We start from the raw sequence: 13,842 nt of genomic DNA, 5'->3' as shown, positions 1-13,842 counted from the left end.
ACCTGCCTCACCGCTCAGACACAACTTCACTCTCTTCACACATGCAAACAGTAAGGCAAGGCAGGTTTATTTGTATAGCACAATTCAACAAAAGGTAATTCAAAGTGCTTTACATCAACATTAAAAGCGGCAAGACACAATTAAACAGTAAATAACAAATAAAATGATAAGAAAAGAGGTAAAAAAAATAAAAAGCACTAGTTGCTAAAAAGTAAGGGCAGTAGAGTCCAGCAGGTACATCTCACTCTTAAAATGGCAAGAATTACGTTTCTATACGGTCAAAACGTACAAAGACCGGGTCAAATACAGTATTACAAAAGTAATCTGTAACAATTCCTACGGTGAATTAAACCAATTTGACAATTCTCTGCCACAATGCCTGTTTCCAGGTCTTATTTCACACAACTGACGAGAATTACGTTTCTATACGTTCAAAACGTACAAGGCCGGGTCAAATACAGTATTACAAAAGTAATCTGTGTCGATTCGTGCAGTGAATCAAACCAATTTGACAATTCTACGTCACAATGCCTGCATTCAAGGCTTATCCTTAGATAACAAATAAAATGAAATAAAATGATAAGAAAAGAGGTAAAACAATAAAAAGCACAAGTTGTTTAAAAATAAGGGCAGTAGAGTACAGCAGGTAAGTATTTAATTTAGGAGTAAGCTTCAGTAAACAGTAATGTTTTTAGCCCTGATTTAAAGGAGCTGACAGTTTGAGCAGACCTCAGGTCTACAGGAAGTTTGTACAAACATTACACGTACAAACACACACTCGCAAAAGCGTTCTTGGTGTACATGAGTGTGTTTTGCTTTGAACCTGAATCTACTGTATCTACATCCATGATCATCTGCTTTCATTTTAAAATGTCCATGTCCACATTAGCCAGTTTTAGCTCAATGTTGAAAAAGATTTCCATCCACATTACAGCAATTTAAAGTAAATGTGCATCAAACGACTATCAATGCTCACTGAGCGTGCACACATGAGTTAAGACAATGCTGGTGGACCTAATCTTTGTTCTTTTTATTCCTGAAGGATCCTTTTCTCCTGCGCATGCAAGCGGTTAGGGTATTCTTGAGCGCAGACTTCGTATAACAGCTGATACAGAAGACGACGACGTCTTCAGAGCCTGCCGCTCCATCTCCACGTTCAGCAGGGAATGCACCATTACTCTCCACACCCTTATTTGTCCCCGGTTGACATGCTGGTTGGGTGAATTCTGCAGATTTTTTGTCTGCATAATTTTCATTAACAGCATTTCATGAAAGGTTTGTAGAACAACAACTATAAACATCATAACTAATTAAATGATGTTCATTTTGTCTTGGTTTATATAATACATGTTTCGGTGGATAATGTTCCGCCTTCATCAGAGTGTCATATCATTATAAATGACGAGACACACTCCATCATGTGATACTCTGATGAAACATGTCAGGTGAACGATAACCTAAAATAAACTAAAATCCTGTCTGAGATAAAAGGAACATCAGGCTGTTAATCACCTGACTTCCTGCTCTGAATATGACATCATAACCCCCCACACCCCACAGGTTTTAATTAGCTGTTAACACCGTTAAAACCTTTAGAAATTGAGGAAGTTTTTGAATTTTTATTTCACGGATGTCTACATTAAACATTTCGAGGGGAGGTTTGCTTTTGCCCAGGCCCAGACCTTTAAATCTCCACTGAATTTAATGATTGGTCTGCTGTTGGGGCATGAAACATTGAAGACTCGGTTTAAAAACATTTGTTTTTGGGTGTTTTGGCTGGGATTGCTGCCTGCTCGGCCTGCTGTTGAATCTTATGTTACTTTGGCTACATTTGCTTTTCTGCTGGACTCCAAAGGGATCCCCACAGAAGAACAAACCCAAGGTAACAAAGCGAGATGATTTCTACAACTAAAACCCTGGTAAAACAGGCATGCTTTGTAAAAGGATGTGCCGCTCCACTGTGATCACTGTGGAAACCATGAACATCATTCAAACGCAGTGAAGCTGTTCAAGTATAGGCACTTTAACAGAACCTAGAAACTCTATGAAACAAACAAAACTATTTTAAAAATATGTAACTTTTAGTTTGGATATTTTAGAATAAGGATTTTTGGGATCCACCTTAAGAGCTACTGGAAGTTCACTGATGATATATTACTGTGTAAAAAAAATAAATGTGACCAATTTCAAAAACATTGAGATGCTGAGCAAAATGAATAAAAATAAAAAAAAAAAAAAAAAAAAAAAACCTGCTGATTGGCCACATATCAGATATATAAAAAGAAGAATCTCAGAGAGGTAGAGTCTCTCAGAGTTAAAGATGGTCAGATTTAAACGATTCTTAAAAATATATTTTTTTAAGATTGTGAAAAAATTTTAGAATATTAAAAAAAAAAAAAAAAACTCAGAATCTGGAGAAATCTTTGTGTGTATAAGAGAAGGTGGGAAAAATCAATATCATCACATTTTTGCGCCTTCAGGGAGCTCTGCATTAAACATAGACATGGTTCCTCAGCAGAAATCACTGCATGTTCTCAGAAACACCTCCAGAAATCTCTGTGTTAGAGCACAGTTCACCATGTATTCGGTCATACAGAAAAGAAGCCATATGTGAATACGATCCAGAAAAAACACGTCTCTAGACCAAAGCTCATTTTAAATGGATTGACACGGGTTGTCCTGTAGAATGAATCAAATTCTAAACATTATTTTGGAAACAACAGATGCCGTATTCCTGCAGAGTAAAGAGACGGACCATCCAGATTTTTACACTCAGTTCAGAGCCTGCATCTCTGATGGTATGGAGGTGTATCAGTGTCTGTGGAATGGACAGCGAGCACATCTGGAAAAGAAACATCAACGATGACCGGTATATACAAAGCTCCCATACAAACATCTTTCCAGGGAAGGCTTTTTCCAGTAAGAATATGCTAAGCCACATACTGCATCCATTACCAAAGCATGGCTTCATCGCGGAGGAGTCGAACTGGACCTTTCAAGTAAGCGAAAACATTTAATTCAATGGTAAAATATCTCACTTTCAACATGTGACATCTTTCCATGTTCCATTGTGAATAAAATCAGGGTTTATGAGATTTAGAAGTCATTGCATTTAGTTTTTATTTAGGCTGTACATTGTTTAAAAAGTGTTCCAGCTTTTTGGGGAATACGGTTGAAGACACACTTGATATTTAAAACTCCATCGTGTCGCTCCCTCTGCTGAATACAGATCTCGCCTTAGGAAGTAATGGCTATGATACTAAATAAGACACTGTGGTCTGTTGGAACAGGCTCTGTGCTACCGTGTGTCCATCCCTTTGTACCGACAGCTAAATCAGCACTGTTGCACCTTTCAAAGCAGCACAGCGGGAGCAAAGCAGCCGAAACACGGCGTGCAGGAACTCTTTAATTTGTTATGCCTCTGACAGGGGGTGATATCAATGCTGCAGCTATCTTATCTGCCCCTGTGATACGCATCTTGTAAATACATTCACACTTTCCCCGTCTCTCTCTCTCTCTCACGCAGCAGCCTTCTCAATCTCAGCACTTTGCTGTTATCATGGCGATCAATAGTGAGGTGATTATTATTCCTCTAGCACAGCCCACACATACACACATGCTGACCTCCCTCATCAAGAACACACACACACACACACACACACACACACACACACACACACACACACACTAAAGGGTGTAAGGTGGCTTGCTGATAGCCTGCAGTTACAAGGTTAATGTGGTACGGTACACCTGCTCCATGTCAAGCAGCAACGTTAGTGTTTCGTCATTCCTACTCCATCAAGACCGAATAAGAAAATGATTAACAAATAGCTTTAGAAAAACCATCAAACCAAAAAAGTCAAATGTCACGAGCAGAAGATGCTGTCAGGCAGTCAGCGCTGGGCTACCACTGCTTTCCTGGGGCTTTCACAAAGACACAGAGCTGAAGGTCTGCATCAAAACGTGTAGTATTTCCTGAAAATGTCACCACAGCATGACATAATTCCTTTAACTCCTCTATTCTAATTCTATGTTGTGATTCGTAGGAAATCTACTGAGCCTGAGTGACAACAGCCAATCAGAGACAGTACGAGTCTACAACTGCTGTCAGTCACTGTCACCTCCTTAGTTACCATCCTTACCGATATAGCGAGGCATGGCACTATCCAACCGCCAAATGTGAGCTGAATATGCTGAAACCCCAGTTCTAGAAAAGGTAGATACGGGTGCCATGATAATGTTATAAGTGACGAACGGTGTTTCTAATCACCTCCTAACCAAAGCCCAACCTTCTACATTATAACAACTATATGAAGACAAGAAAAAACTGAGATAAACAATGTTTGTGACCCTGTTTGTGTCATGACATGTCCAGACTGCAGAAGTACATGTATTACTTTGTGTCAGGGTGTCCAGAAGTGATTGATTGTCTCCTCTTTATCAAAATGTACTTAGCTTATCTATGCTTATCTATACTTATTAAGCATTTCAGTGTTTTTTTCCACAAGAGTTAAGAAATTAATGGGAATAAACTCAAATTTGCAAAGTTAAAGGTAAGCCAATTAAAGCAAACTTAGAGACAACTAAAATTAATAAATCAATAAAAGCATATTTCACTTTTACCTTGGTTAAAGCTTCACATTTTGTGAAAATTAAGTTGAATTTCTACCCTGTAAATTCCTCCAACACAAATAATTTATGGAATCCTGCAGTCACTAGTACTATTGAAGCCATATGTAGTTAACCATATCTAGTTAGACACAGCTAGTTAATACAATGACCTCATCTGCATTTTTACTGAATTAATTGGTAAATTCCTCTGTAAAATAAGTATTTGGTCACCTACAAAAAGGCAAGATTTCTGTCTTTCACAGACTTGTAACTTCTTTTTTAAGAGGCTCCTCTGTCCTTCACTCGTTACCTGTATTAATGGCACCTGTTTTAACTGGTTATCAGTATAAAAGACACCTGTTTTAACTGGTTATCAGTATAAAAGACACCTGTCCACAACCTCAAACAGTCACACTCCAAACTCCACTATGACCAAGACCAAAGAGCTGTCAAAGGTGTGAGATGTGAGAAACTAAATTGTAGACCTGCACCAGGCTGGGAAGACTGAATCTGCAATAGATAAGCAGCTTGGGGTGAATAAATCAACTGTGGGAGCAATTATTAGAAAATGGAAGACATACAAGACACTGATAATCTCCCTCTATCTGGGGCTCCAAGATCTCACCCCGTGGGTTAAAAATGATCACAAGAACGGTGAGTAAAGATCCCAGAACCACACGGGGACCTAGTGAATGACCTGCAGAGAGCTGGGACCAAAGTAACAAAGGAACCATCAGTAACACACTACGATCAGGGACTCAGATCCTGCAGGGTCAGACGTTCCCCCTGCTGAAGCCAGTACATGTCCAGGCCCGTCTGAAGTTTGCTAGAGAGCATTTGGATGATGTAGAAGAGGATTGGGAGAATGTTATATGGTCAAATTAAACCAAAGTAAACTTTTTGGTAGAAACACTGTTCCAAACTTGTTGTGTTTGGAGGAGAAAGAAAGCTGAGTTGCATCCAAAGAACACCAAACCTACTGTGAAGCATGGGGGTGGAAACATCATGCTTTGGGGATGTTTTTCTGCAAAGGGACCAGGACGACTGATCCGTGTAAGGGAAAGAATGAATGGGGCCATGTATCGTGAGATTTTGAGTGAAAACCTCCTTCCATCAGCAGGGCATTGAAGATGAAACGTGGCTGGTTCTTTCAGCAGGACAATGATCCAAACACATCGCCCGGGCAACGAAGGAGTGGCTTCATAAGAAACATTTCAAGGTCCTGGAGCGGCCTAGCCAGTCTCCAGATCTCAACCCCATAGAAAATCTTTGGAGGGAGTTGAAAGTCTATGTTGCCAGCGACCGCCCCAAAACATCACTGCTCTAGAGGAGATCTGATGGAGGACGGACCAAAATACCAGCAACAGTGTAGAACACCTTGACAAGACTTGCATAAAAAAACGTTTGACCTCTGTCATTGCCAGCAAAGGTATATAACTCCACTGTAATTTGCAAATACATTTTCATTTTTTTTCTCATAGTTGAGATATACCTGTGATGCAAATTACAGGCCTCTCTCATCTTTTTAACTTGGAGAACTTGAACAACTGGTGTCTGACTAAATACTTTTTTGACCCACTGTATATATACATACATACACGTTTATTAAGTGACTATACCCCGTCAAATTGCCCGGGAAATTATCAACACAAAGAAATTGAGGTATTTATATAATTTATAGACGTGTCAATGTCAGTATTTACAGAGAAAGCTTTGGAACAGTTTTTCAGAAGAGGCCCACAAGCTCACCTCATGGTGCGAAGGTCCCAGCCCCGTATAGCTGTGTCGTTGGCTGTGGCCAGCTGGCTGCAGTTGTGGTGGGGGCTCCACTTGCCGGAGGTGAACTTCAGCTGGCCTTTACCCTCCAGGGTGGCAGTGCTGGATACCTGCAGAGAACCACAACATGGTCATGAATATGTCTGAGGATTTTCATCTGAAGTACCTGACAGGTTCTGCCAGATTAGTGCATCCACTTAGCATAATGAGGCAAAACAAAAGGAGTTTCTCTGCAAGCTTCCATCAAAACTAGAACGTTACTCTGTAGCGGCAATTCTAGCCTCTTTAACAGTAGTACCAGTAGTAGAAGAGATTAATCTTTTCCTTAAACGGGACCTATTATGAAAAACATGTTTTTTCTTGTTTTAACATGTATAAAGTGGTCTCCCCTCACCCTGCCAACACAGAAAAGATGGAAAGACACGAAATTCTGCAGGGTCTGTACACCCCGCCCGGCTGAATCTTCCAGTGTCATGTGACTTCTACGAGCCGTTCAGAATCTGCTCCCGTCCTTACGTAACGACGGGAGCAGAATCCATAGGTCGGCCTCCGCTGCTGAAACCACGTCCACAAGTCTCTCCGCCAGCTGGAGCTCCGCCATTGTTTAGAAGCGGTGACTGCTTCCACAGTGAGGGACAGTTTTTGCATCGACATTTACCCACATAAAAGGATCAGTGCCCACAGTACGGACCCGGCAACTGCACACGAGTCAGCGGTAAGTGTGGTTATTTTTTTATGTTATTTATATTTGTCTACAAGTATGATCTAAGTATTTAGCTTAGCTCCGGAGCACCGGGGTCATTCACATTCAGTGAATATTTCTTCACCATCTGATAGCTGTCCAGCTCCTTAGTACATTCTTTAAAAAAGAACAAACAGAAAGCATGGTCTTCAAACACAGTTTATTTCTGTAAGATGGAAATAGAAAGAGTGGGAGGAGCCTGCCTCCAAAATCATAACAACCGATGTATCTAGCCAATCACCAACAGGGGGCAGATTCATTCACATTAAGTGTGTGTGGGGGGGGGGGGGGTGTTCATGATGTTTGTTCTCTCAGAAAGCACATGAGGGAGGTGCGGGGAGGAGCTTGCTGTCCGTGCGTTGGTGAAAGTTTTGTGAGCAGGTAGCTGATCCCACCTCCACCACCCTCCACTACCCAACCTGCTGCGTTGCCTTTTATTTTACTCTTAAATAGGACCATTTTTGTGTGATTTTCATAACGTTTGCCTAGTTCCTTGTAGATTTCCTCAGATCTGTGTCTTACCAGAGCCCTGTCTTGCAAGCCTTCAGACAGTTATGTACACACACGTGTGTACCTCCTCAAACTCCAGAGAATTCAATCACACACATATGCAAAATGTGGACTTATCACACAGACCAGCTATAGAAACTGGATGCAGAGTGAAAAAAAAGAAGTGTGACATTTTTTCCGAGGTTTTGGGGAGGAAACCCAAGACTGATAGTGAATAACTGACAAGCAGTTGCTAAATAAAAAGGAATAGAACTTCAAATTACTGACGTCCACAACTGTCCAACACATTTGCTGGATGTGATCGTTCTTCAGGTACGATATGTTCAATGTCGTGCTTTCAAGCTGCTTATGCTGCCTCCAGCTGATGAGAAGATGAATTATTACAGCGTTGTCTTGTGGCAGTGATCTATCCTATACTGTATATACTATAACGGATCAGCTGTCACGCCGCGTTGGCGCTCTGAGAACATTTTTGACTGAGCGGTGGTAAAAGAGGAATCAAATGTATTTGGGATATTTACATTAATTTAAAGTTGTTCTTATGTAAATGCTTTTTCTTCCAAAATAAATACATTTAACCAAAAATTAAAAGAAAAAATGTCACTGCATATTAAAAAAAGAATTGAAGTTTGGATACAAGGCAGGTAATTGAAACAACATGCCTGTGTCTGGATATTTATCAAACTTGTTCCACATTTTTCATATGGAAACAATGAAGGTGAAATTCGTCAAAGCCAAATAATTCAAGGACTTACTGGATTAGCAAGCACATCGCTTCATCAGAATACTTTAAAAATGGAATTCAATAAATACAGCAGACTGGCTTTGGAAATGATCTTTCCTTCAAACTATGATGCATCTAACAGTTCAGAGAGCTGTGCTACACTGCTCCATTTTTCTCTGCTCCCTGACTATCTGCAGGTTTTTATTCTCATCTTTCTCTGTCTCCCATTTCTCCTCCCCTCCCTCTTTCTCTCCAGGCTCTGCCTGCTGGAGCAAGGATCATCGATCGGTCCGTCACCGCACAGCTCCCTGGTACATTCTCATTATTTCAGCTATAGGGAGGACAGAAGGCGGGAGGCAGAGATAGGCCGGCAGAGCAGGGGGGAGGCAGAGAGGACGGGGAGAGAAAAGCAGAGAGGATTAAAGGAGGAGAACAGGGAGGGTAGAAGAGGAAAAGAAAAGAAAAGCTGAAGGAAAGTGGAAGAAGAAAAGGGGAGCAGCAGGGTTTCCTTTGTCACCTTGATGAAAAATGTCAAGACTATTATGTGAATGTCCAATATAATTCTTCATCATCGGGTTATGATAGTTTACTTTGAAGTTAATGGTACTCATGGCTTTTTGTGACATACCCACAACAACGTGGGCACTATTATCTGTGATCTAAATAAGTTTGGACTGATAAAGAGAAGGACACACCAAAGTCCAGCCTTCAAGCTATATTACAACAGCTCATGTTCGCCTAAAAAGCATACTTTTTGACTGAAAAGAGGTTTGTTGATTAGGTGTGGTCAATTCCCTTGTCACTGAAAGGCGAGTGAAGCAGATTTAAGGTCTGGAGTTGATATCAAGTATTGAGGAGGTGCTTAGCAGCACTTTGATTGAAGTTACCAAGATGAAGTCCAAAGACATCTCGATGCAAGCAAAGGAGGTTGGAAAAAACAACATTTACACACCTGATCAACATCTTAAGACTGGTTAAGAAATTTTGCACCCCGTCCTTGAACCGCTACCTTATTGTGGTGGAAGGGTTTGTATTGCCCCAATAATTCTAGGAGCTATGTTGTCTGGGGCATTATGCCCCTGGTAGGTTCTCCCATGGCAAGCAGGTCCTAGGTGACGAGCCAGACTAAGAGTGCTTCACAAGCTAATCAATGCTAAATAAAAAAATCAGGGGCCGTTACGTCGCCCGGATTGGCGTCACCGAGGCCCTTCCCAGTAGCCAGCCCTGGGGTTGGGGCTTGAAAGCGAGCACCTGGTGGCCAGGTCTTTGTCCATGGGACCCTGTTGGCGTCAGCCCGAAACACCGACGTGGGCCCGCCTTCAAGTAGGTTCACCACCCGCAGGAAGGACCATGACAGGCTGGTGCAATGTGGTCTGGGTAGCAGTCGTGGTGGGGTGCCTTGACTACCCAATCCCTAGACCAAAATCCATGCATTAGAGACATGGAATGACACTTTTGCTGGGGGGGAAGGAGAAGGAGCTGGAGGATGTGCGGGAGATTGAAAGATACCGGCTAGAGATAGCCAGGCTCACCTCCACACATAGCTTGGGCTCTGAAACCCAGCTACTTGAAAGGGGCTGGACCCTCCACTACTCTGGAGTTGCCCAGGATGAGAGGCGGCAAACTGGTGTGGGCTTGTTTTTAGACTCCCAGCTCAGCCGCAATGTGTTGGACTTTACCCCGGTGAACGAGAGGGTCACTTCCTTGTGCCTTCGGGTCAGGAAGAGGTCTCTTATTGTTGTTTGTGCCTACGGGCTGAACAGTAGTACGGAGTACCCGGCTTTCTTGGAGTCCCTGGGAGGGGTACTTGACAGTGCTCCAACTGGGGACTCCATTCTTCTACTGGGGACTTCAACGCTCACGTGGGCAATTGGGTGATTGGGAGGAACGGCCTCCCCGATCTGTTCGGTGCTCTGTTAGTGGAATTCTGTGCCAGTCACAATTTCTCCATAGCAAACACCATGTTCAAGCATAAGGGTGCCCATCAGTGCACGTGGCACCAGGACACCGGAGGTCAATGATCGACTTTGTTGTCGTTTCATCTGATCTTCAGCCTTTTGTCTTGGACACTCAGATGAAGAGAGGTGCTGAGCTATCAACTGATCACCACCTGGAGGTGAGTTGGATACGCTGGCGGAGGAGGAAGCTGGACAGACCGGGCAGACCCAAACATATTGTGAAGGTCTGTTGGGAACGTCTGGCTGAGCCCTCTGTCAGGGCAGTCTTCAATTCTCATCTCCGAGAGAACTTCTCACAGTTTCCGAGGGAGGCTGGGGACATGGAGGCCAAGTGGACCATGTTCTCTGCCTCCATTGTCGATGCAGCAGTTCGAAATTTTGGACACAAAGTCTCTAGTGCCTGTCGTGGCAGCGACCCCAGAACCCGGTGGTGGACACCGGAAGTAAGGGATGCTGTCAGGCTGAAGAAGGAGTCCTACCAGGCCATGTTATTCTGTGAGACTACTGACGCAGTAGATAGGTATCGGCAGGCCAAGCAAGCCACAGCTAGGGACTTCCTGGAGGCAAAAAGTCTAGTCTAGTAGGAATTCGGTGAGGCCATGGAGGAAGACTTTCGGCCAGCCTTGAATAAATTCTTGTAAACCGTCCGGTGCCTCAGCAAAGCAGAGACTGTGGACCCTGGGATGTACTCGTTCATTACTCAAGCCGAGGTCACTAAGGTAGTTCGTAAGCTCTTCAGTGGCAGGGCACCGGGGTTGGGTGAAATCCACCCCGAGTACCTCAAGTCTCTGAATGTCATAGGGCTGTCTTGGTTGACATGTCTCTGCCACATGGCATAGAGGAAGGGGACAGTACCGCTGGAGTGGCTAACCGGGTTGGTGGTCCCTCTTTTTAAAAAAGGAGAATGTGTTCCAACTATAGGGGGAATCACACTTCTCAGCCTCCCCAGGAAGGTCTACACTAGTGTACTGGAGAGGAGAATATGGCCGATAATCAAACCTCGGATTCAAGAGGAACGTGCGGTTATCGTCCCAGCCATGGAACACTGGAGTGGAGTGTGTTCCCTTAACCTACATTTGGATGGCAAGGGAAGTTTACAAAAATGGACATCAGTTCCAGACAGTGGATGCCCTTTGTGAATCTTCACCATTAGGCACAACCTTCCCACTAGCCTTCTAGAAACACTTGCATCAAACATGCCTAAACGATTTGTTGAAGTGATCAACAAGAACTAGAGAGACTATGTCTCTCGGCTGGCCTGGGAACGCCTCGGACTCCCCCCGGAAGAGCTGGAGGAAGTGTCTGGGGTGAGGGAAGTCTGGGCATCCCTGCTGAGGCTGCTGCCCCCGCGACCCGGTAACGGACAAAGCGGGAGAAGATGAGTGAGTGAGTGAGTGATCAACAAGAATAGTGGAGTTACTCATTGCTGAGTGGGGGTTGTTCTTTAGGAATTTTGTGCTATGATCTTAAACTTTTGATCAGTTGATGAACAGCTTATTTCAATTGTTATTTTCAATAAATTGCCTGCTTAAAATGTTTGGTCTCTTGCTCGCATTTCTTCTTTTTTCATTTTGAAGCTCTCCGTACACCTTTCTTACGATTCAGCAGTGATGCATATTCTTACAATTTCTTAACTGGTCTTAAGGCTTTGATCAGGAATGTATCTGTAAATAGCAAAAACTACTATTTTTGCAGGTATATAGCAAAAATAGTAGTGTGGCCGAATCAATAGTTCGGTACATTTTTAAATAAAAAGAAAACTCTGGTGAGCCCAGAAGACCACAGAAGATAATTAAAGTGGATGATTACTGAAATCGTTCCTTGATGGAAAAAAAAAAAAACACCCATCACAAGATCAACAGAAGCCAAGAACACTGGAGAAAGTAAGATTACCATTGTCAACATCTAAAATCCAGAGACACCTTCGGGAATATAAATATAGAATTTATAAAGAGGTGGACACCACTGGGAACATTCTAGAACTGGAAAGATGGATTCAGAAAACATCTTGAGAGAAAAAACTCCCATATTCTGAAATCAGATTCTCTGGACTGATATAACCAAGATAAAATTCAGAACGATGGAAAAGGAAAGTCGGGAGAAGGAAAAGAACATCTCATGATCCAAAGCAGACTACATCATGTGTCAAAACACATTTTGAAGGCAAAGAAATTGAATATTCTTCAATTTCCAAGCCAGTCAATTGATTTGAACCCAACAGAGCAGCTTTTCAGATCCTGAAGACAAAACTGTGGACACAAAGACCCGGAAACAAGCAGAAGCTACAGACGACTGGGAGTGAACATCTGACAACGCATCAAACTCAGGATTTGATTATGTCCATGTCCCCAGACTTGAGGAAGTCTAAAAAAGATTTTCATCCAAGCATTAAAAATCATATTTACTTCATCCAAATAGTTTTGGGCCTTTGAAAATGCAGGGAACTTTGCTTTTATGCTTTTCTTTAATTCCTAAATAGTAAATTATACCGTTGTGGAATCTCATAAACAAAGCTGAAATTTTCAGTTTTTATCACGATGATGTAAACATTTCTTGTTGTGATGTATAAATATCTCTAAATCTCTCTCATTGTCCAAATGTTATCAGTAGAGTTCAGATCTCCGCCCTGTAGAAAGTTCAGACCCATCGTGTAGAAAGAACGCTGAGAGCTTTAAAGTCTAAAAGGACGCTTGTAAATCTGAAAGGATGCTCAGTCAGACACGATGCCACGTTCACTTGCCGTCACATCAGTGGGAGATTTCAGTGTCTGAGGGAGTTTTAAGAATCACAAGTTCCAACAATATCACTGATTTTAACTTTGACAGTTCAGCAAAATAATGGCAGCAAAGACACCAGGAATTTACTGCCATTTCTTTTAAAGTTCATAACTGTACTTTGGCTAAGAGCATATATGACTAAAATTATGGGGCTTATGTAATTTTGCAGCATTTACTATCAATGTTAGGTTGGGTAGTAAATTCTGCTTTTTTAATCCAGTATAATTTATGCCACTGACCTTCCTGTAGTAACATTACTATCGCCACATGGCTTGAAGGCAGTAAGTTATATAAAATGAGGGGATTTTTTCCAAGTGGACCTTGTACGGGGATAACATCAGGTGCCACGACACCCACTGGACATTCCCAAAACAGCGGTGATCACGACGTTTGGTGTTTTTAAGATCCTGCGGATGCCGTTCATCCTCAAAAACTGCACCAAATCTTAAACTCTTTAGGATCCTCTTCTGGGTCTCACAGGACTGTGGGATAATGGTGCTGCACATGATGACTAAACATGTTCAGTTAGGCCTCATCTGTCCAAAGGATATGGTTTCAAGAGTCTGGTGGTTTGTTCAGATGGAACTTTGTAAACATAATTTGTTCTCTTGCGAGATAAAAAGGTATTTCTCCGGACAACCCTGAGAACCCCATAAGTCATACTTTCTCAGTCTTTTTCTAACTGTTTTGTCTGAACTTTAACATTTGACTTGTTAAGTGATGCCAGTAGAGTCTGAGTCTGTT

At 42.3% G+C, this 13,842-nt stretch overlaps 2 protein-coding genes across 2 annotated transcripts in view; both read right to left on the bottom strand.

Moving 5' to 3' along the window:
- Nucleotides 1–13,842, bottom strand: part of adi1 (acireductone dioxygenase 1) — a 263,833-nt gene that overhangs the window by 140,855 nt on the left and 109,136 nt on the right. The window lies entirely within an intron of this gene.
- eipr1 (EARP complex and GARP complex interacting protein 1) overlaps nt 1–13,842 on the bottom strand; it is a 90,054-nt gene that overhangs the window by 32,688 nt on the left and 43,524 nt on the right. Inside the window, exon 6 of the mRNA XM_061743580.1 lies at nt 6,361–6,497. Coding sequence (XP_061599564.1) covers nt 6,361–6,497 — 137 coding nt within the window. The remainder of the gene's footprint in view (nt 1–6,360; nt 6,498–13,842) is intronic.

Source organism: Cololabis saira, chromosome 16, assembly GCF_033807715.1.
Source record: "Cololabis saira isolate AMF1-May2022 chromosome 16, fColSai1.1, whole genome shotgun sequence".
NCBI classification, from domain to species: domain Eukaryota; kingdom Metazoa; phylum Chordata; class Actinopteri; order Beloniformes; family Belonidae; genus Cololabis; species Cololabis saira.
The sequence above is the reverse complement of the archived record's forward strand: the minus strand, read 5'-3'. Positions and strand labels throughout refer to the sequence as shown.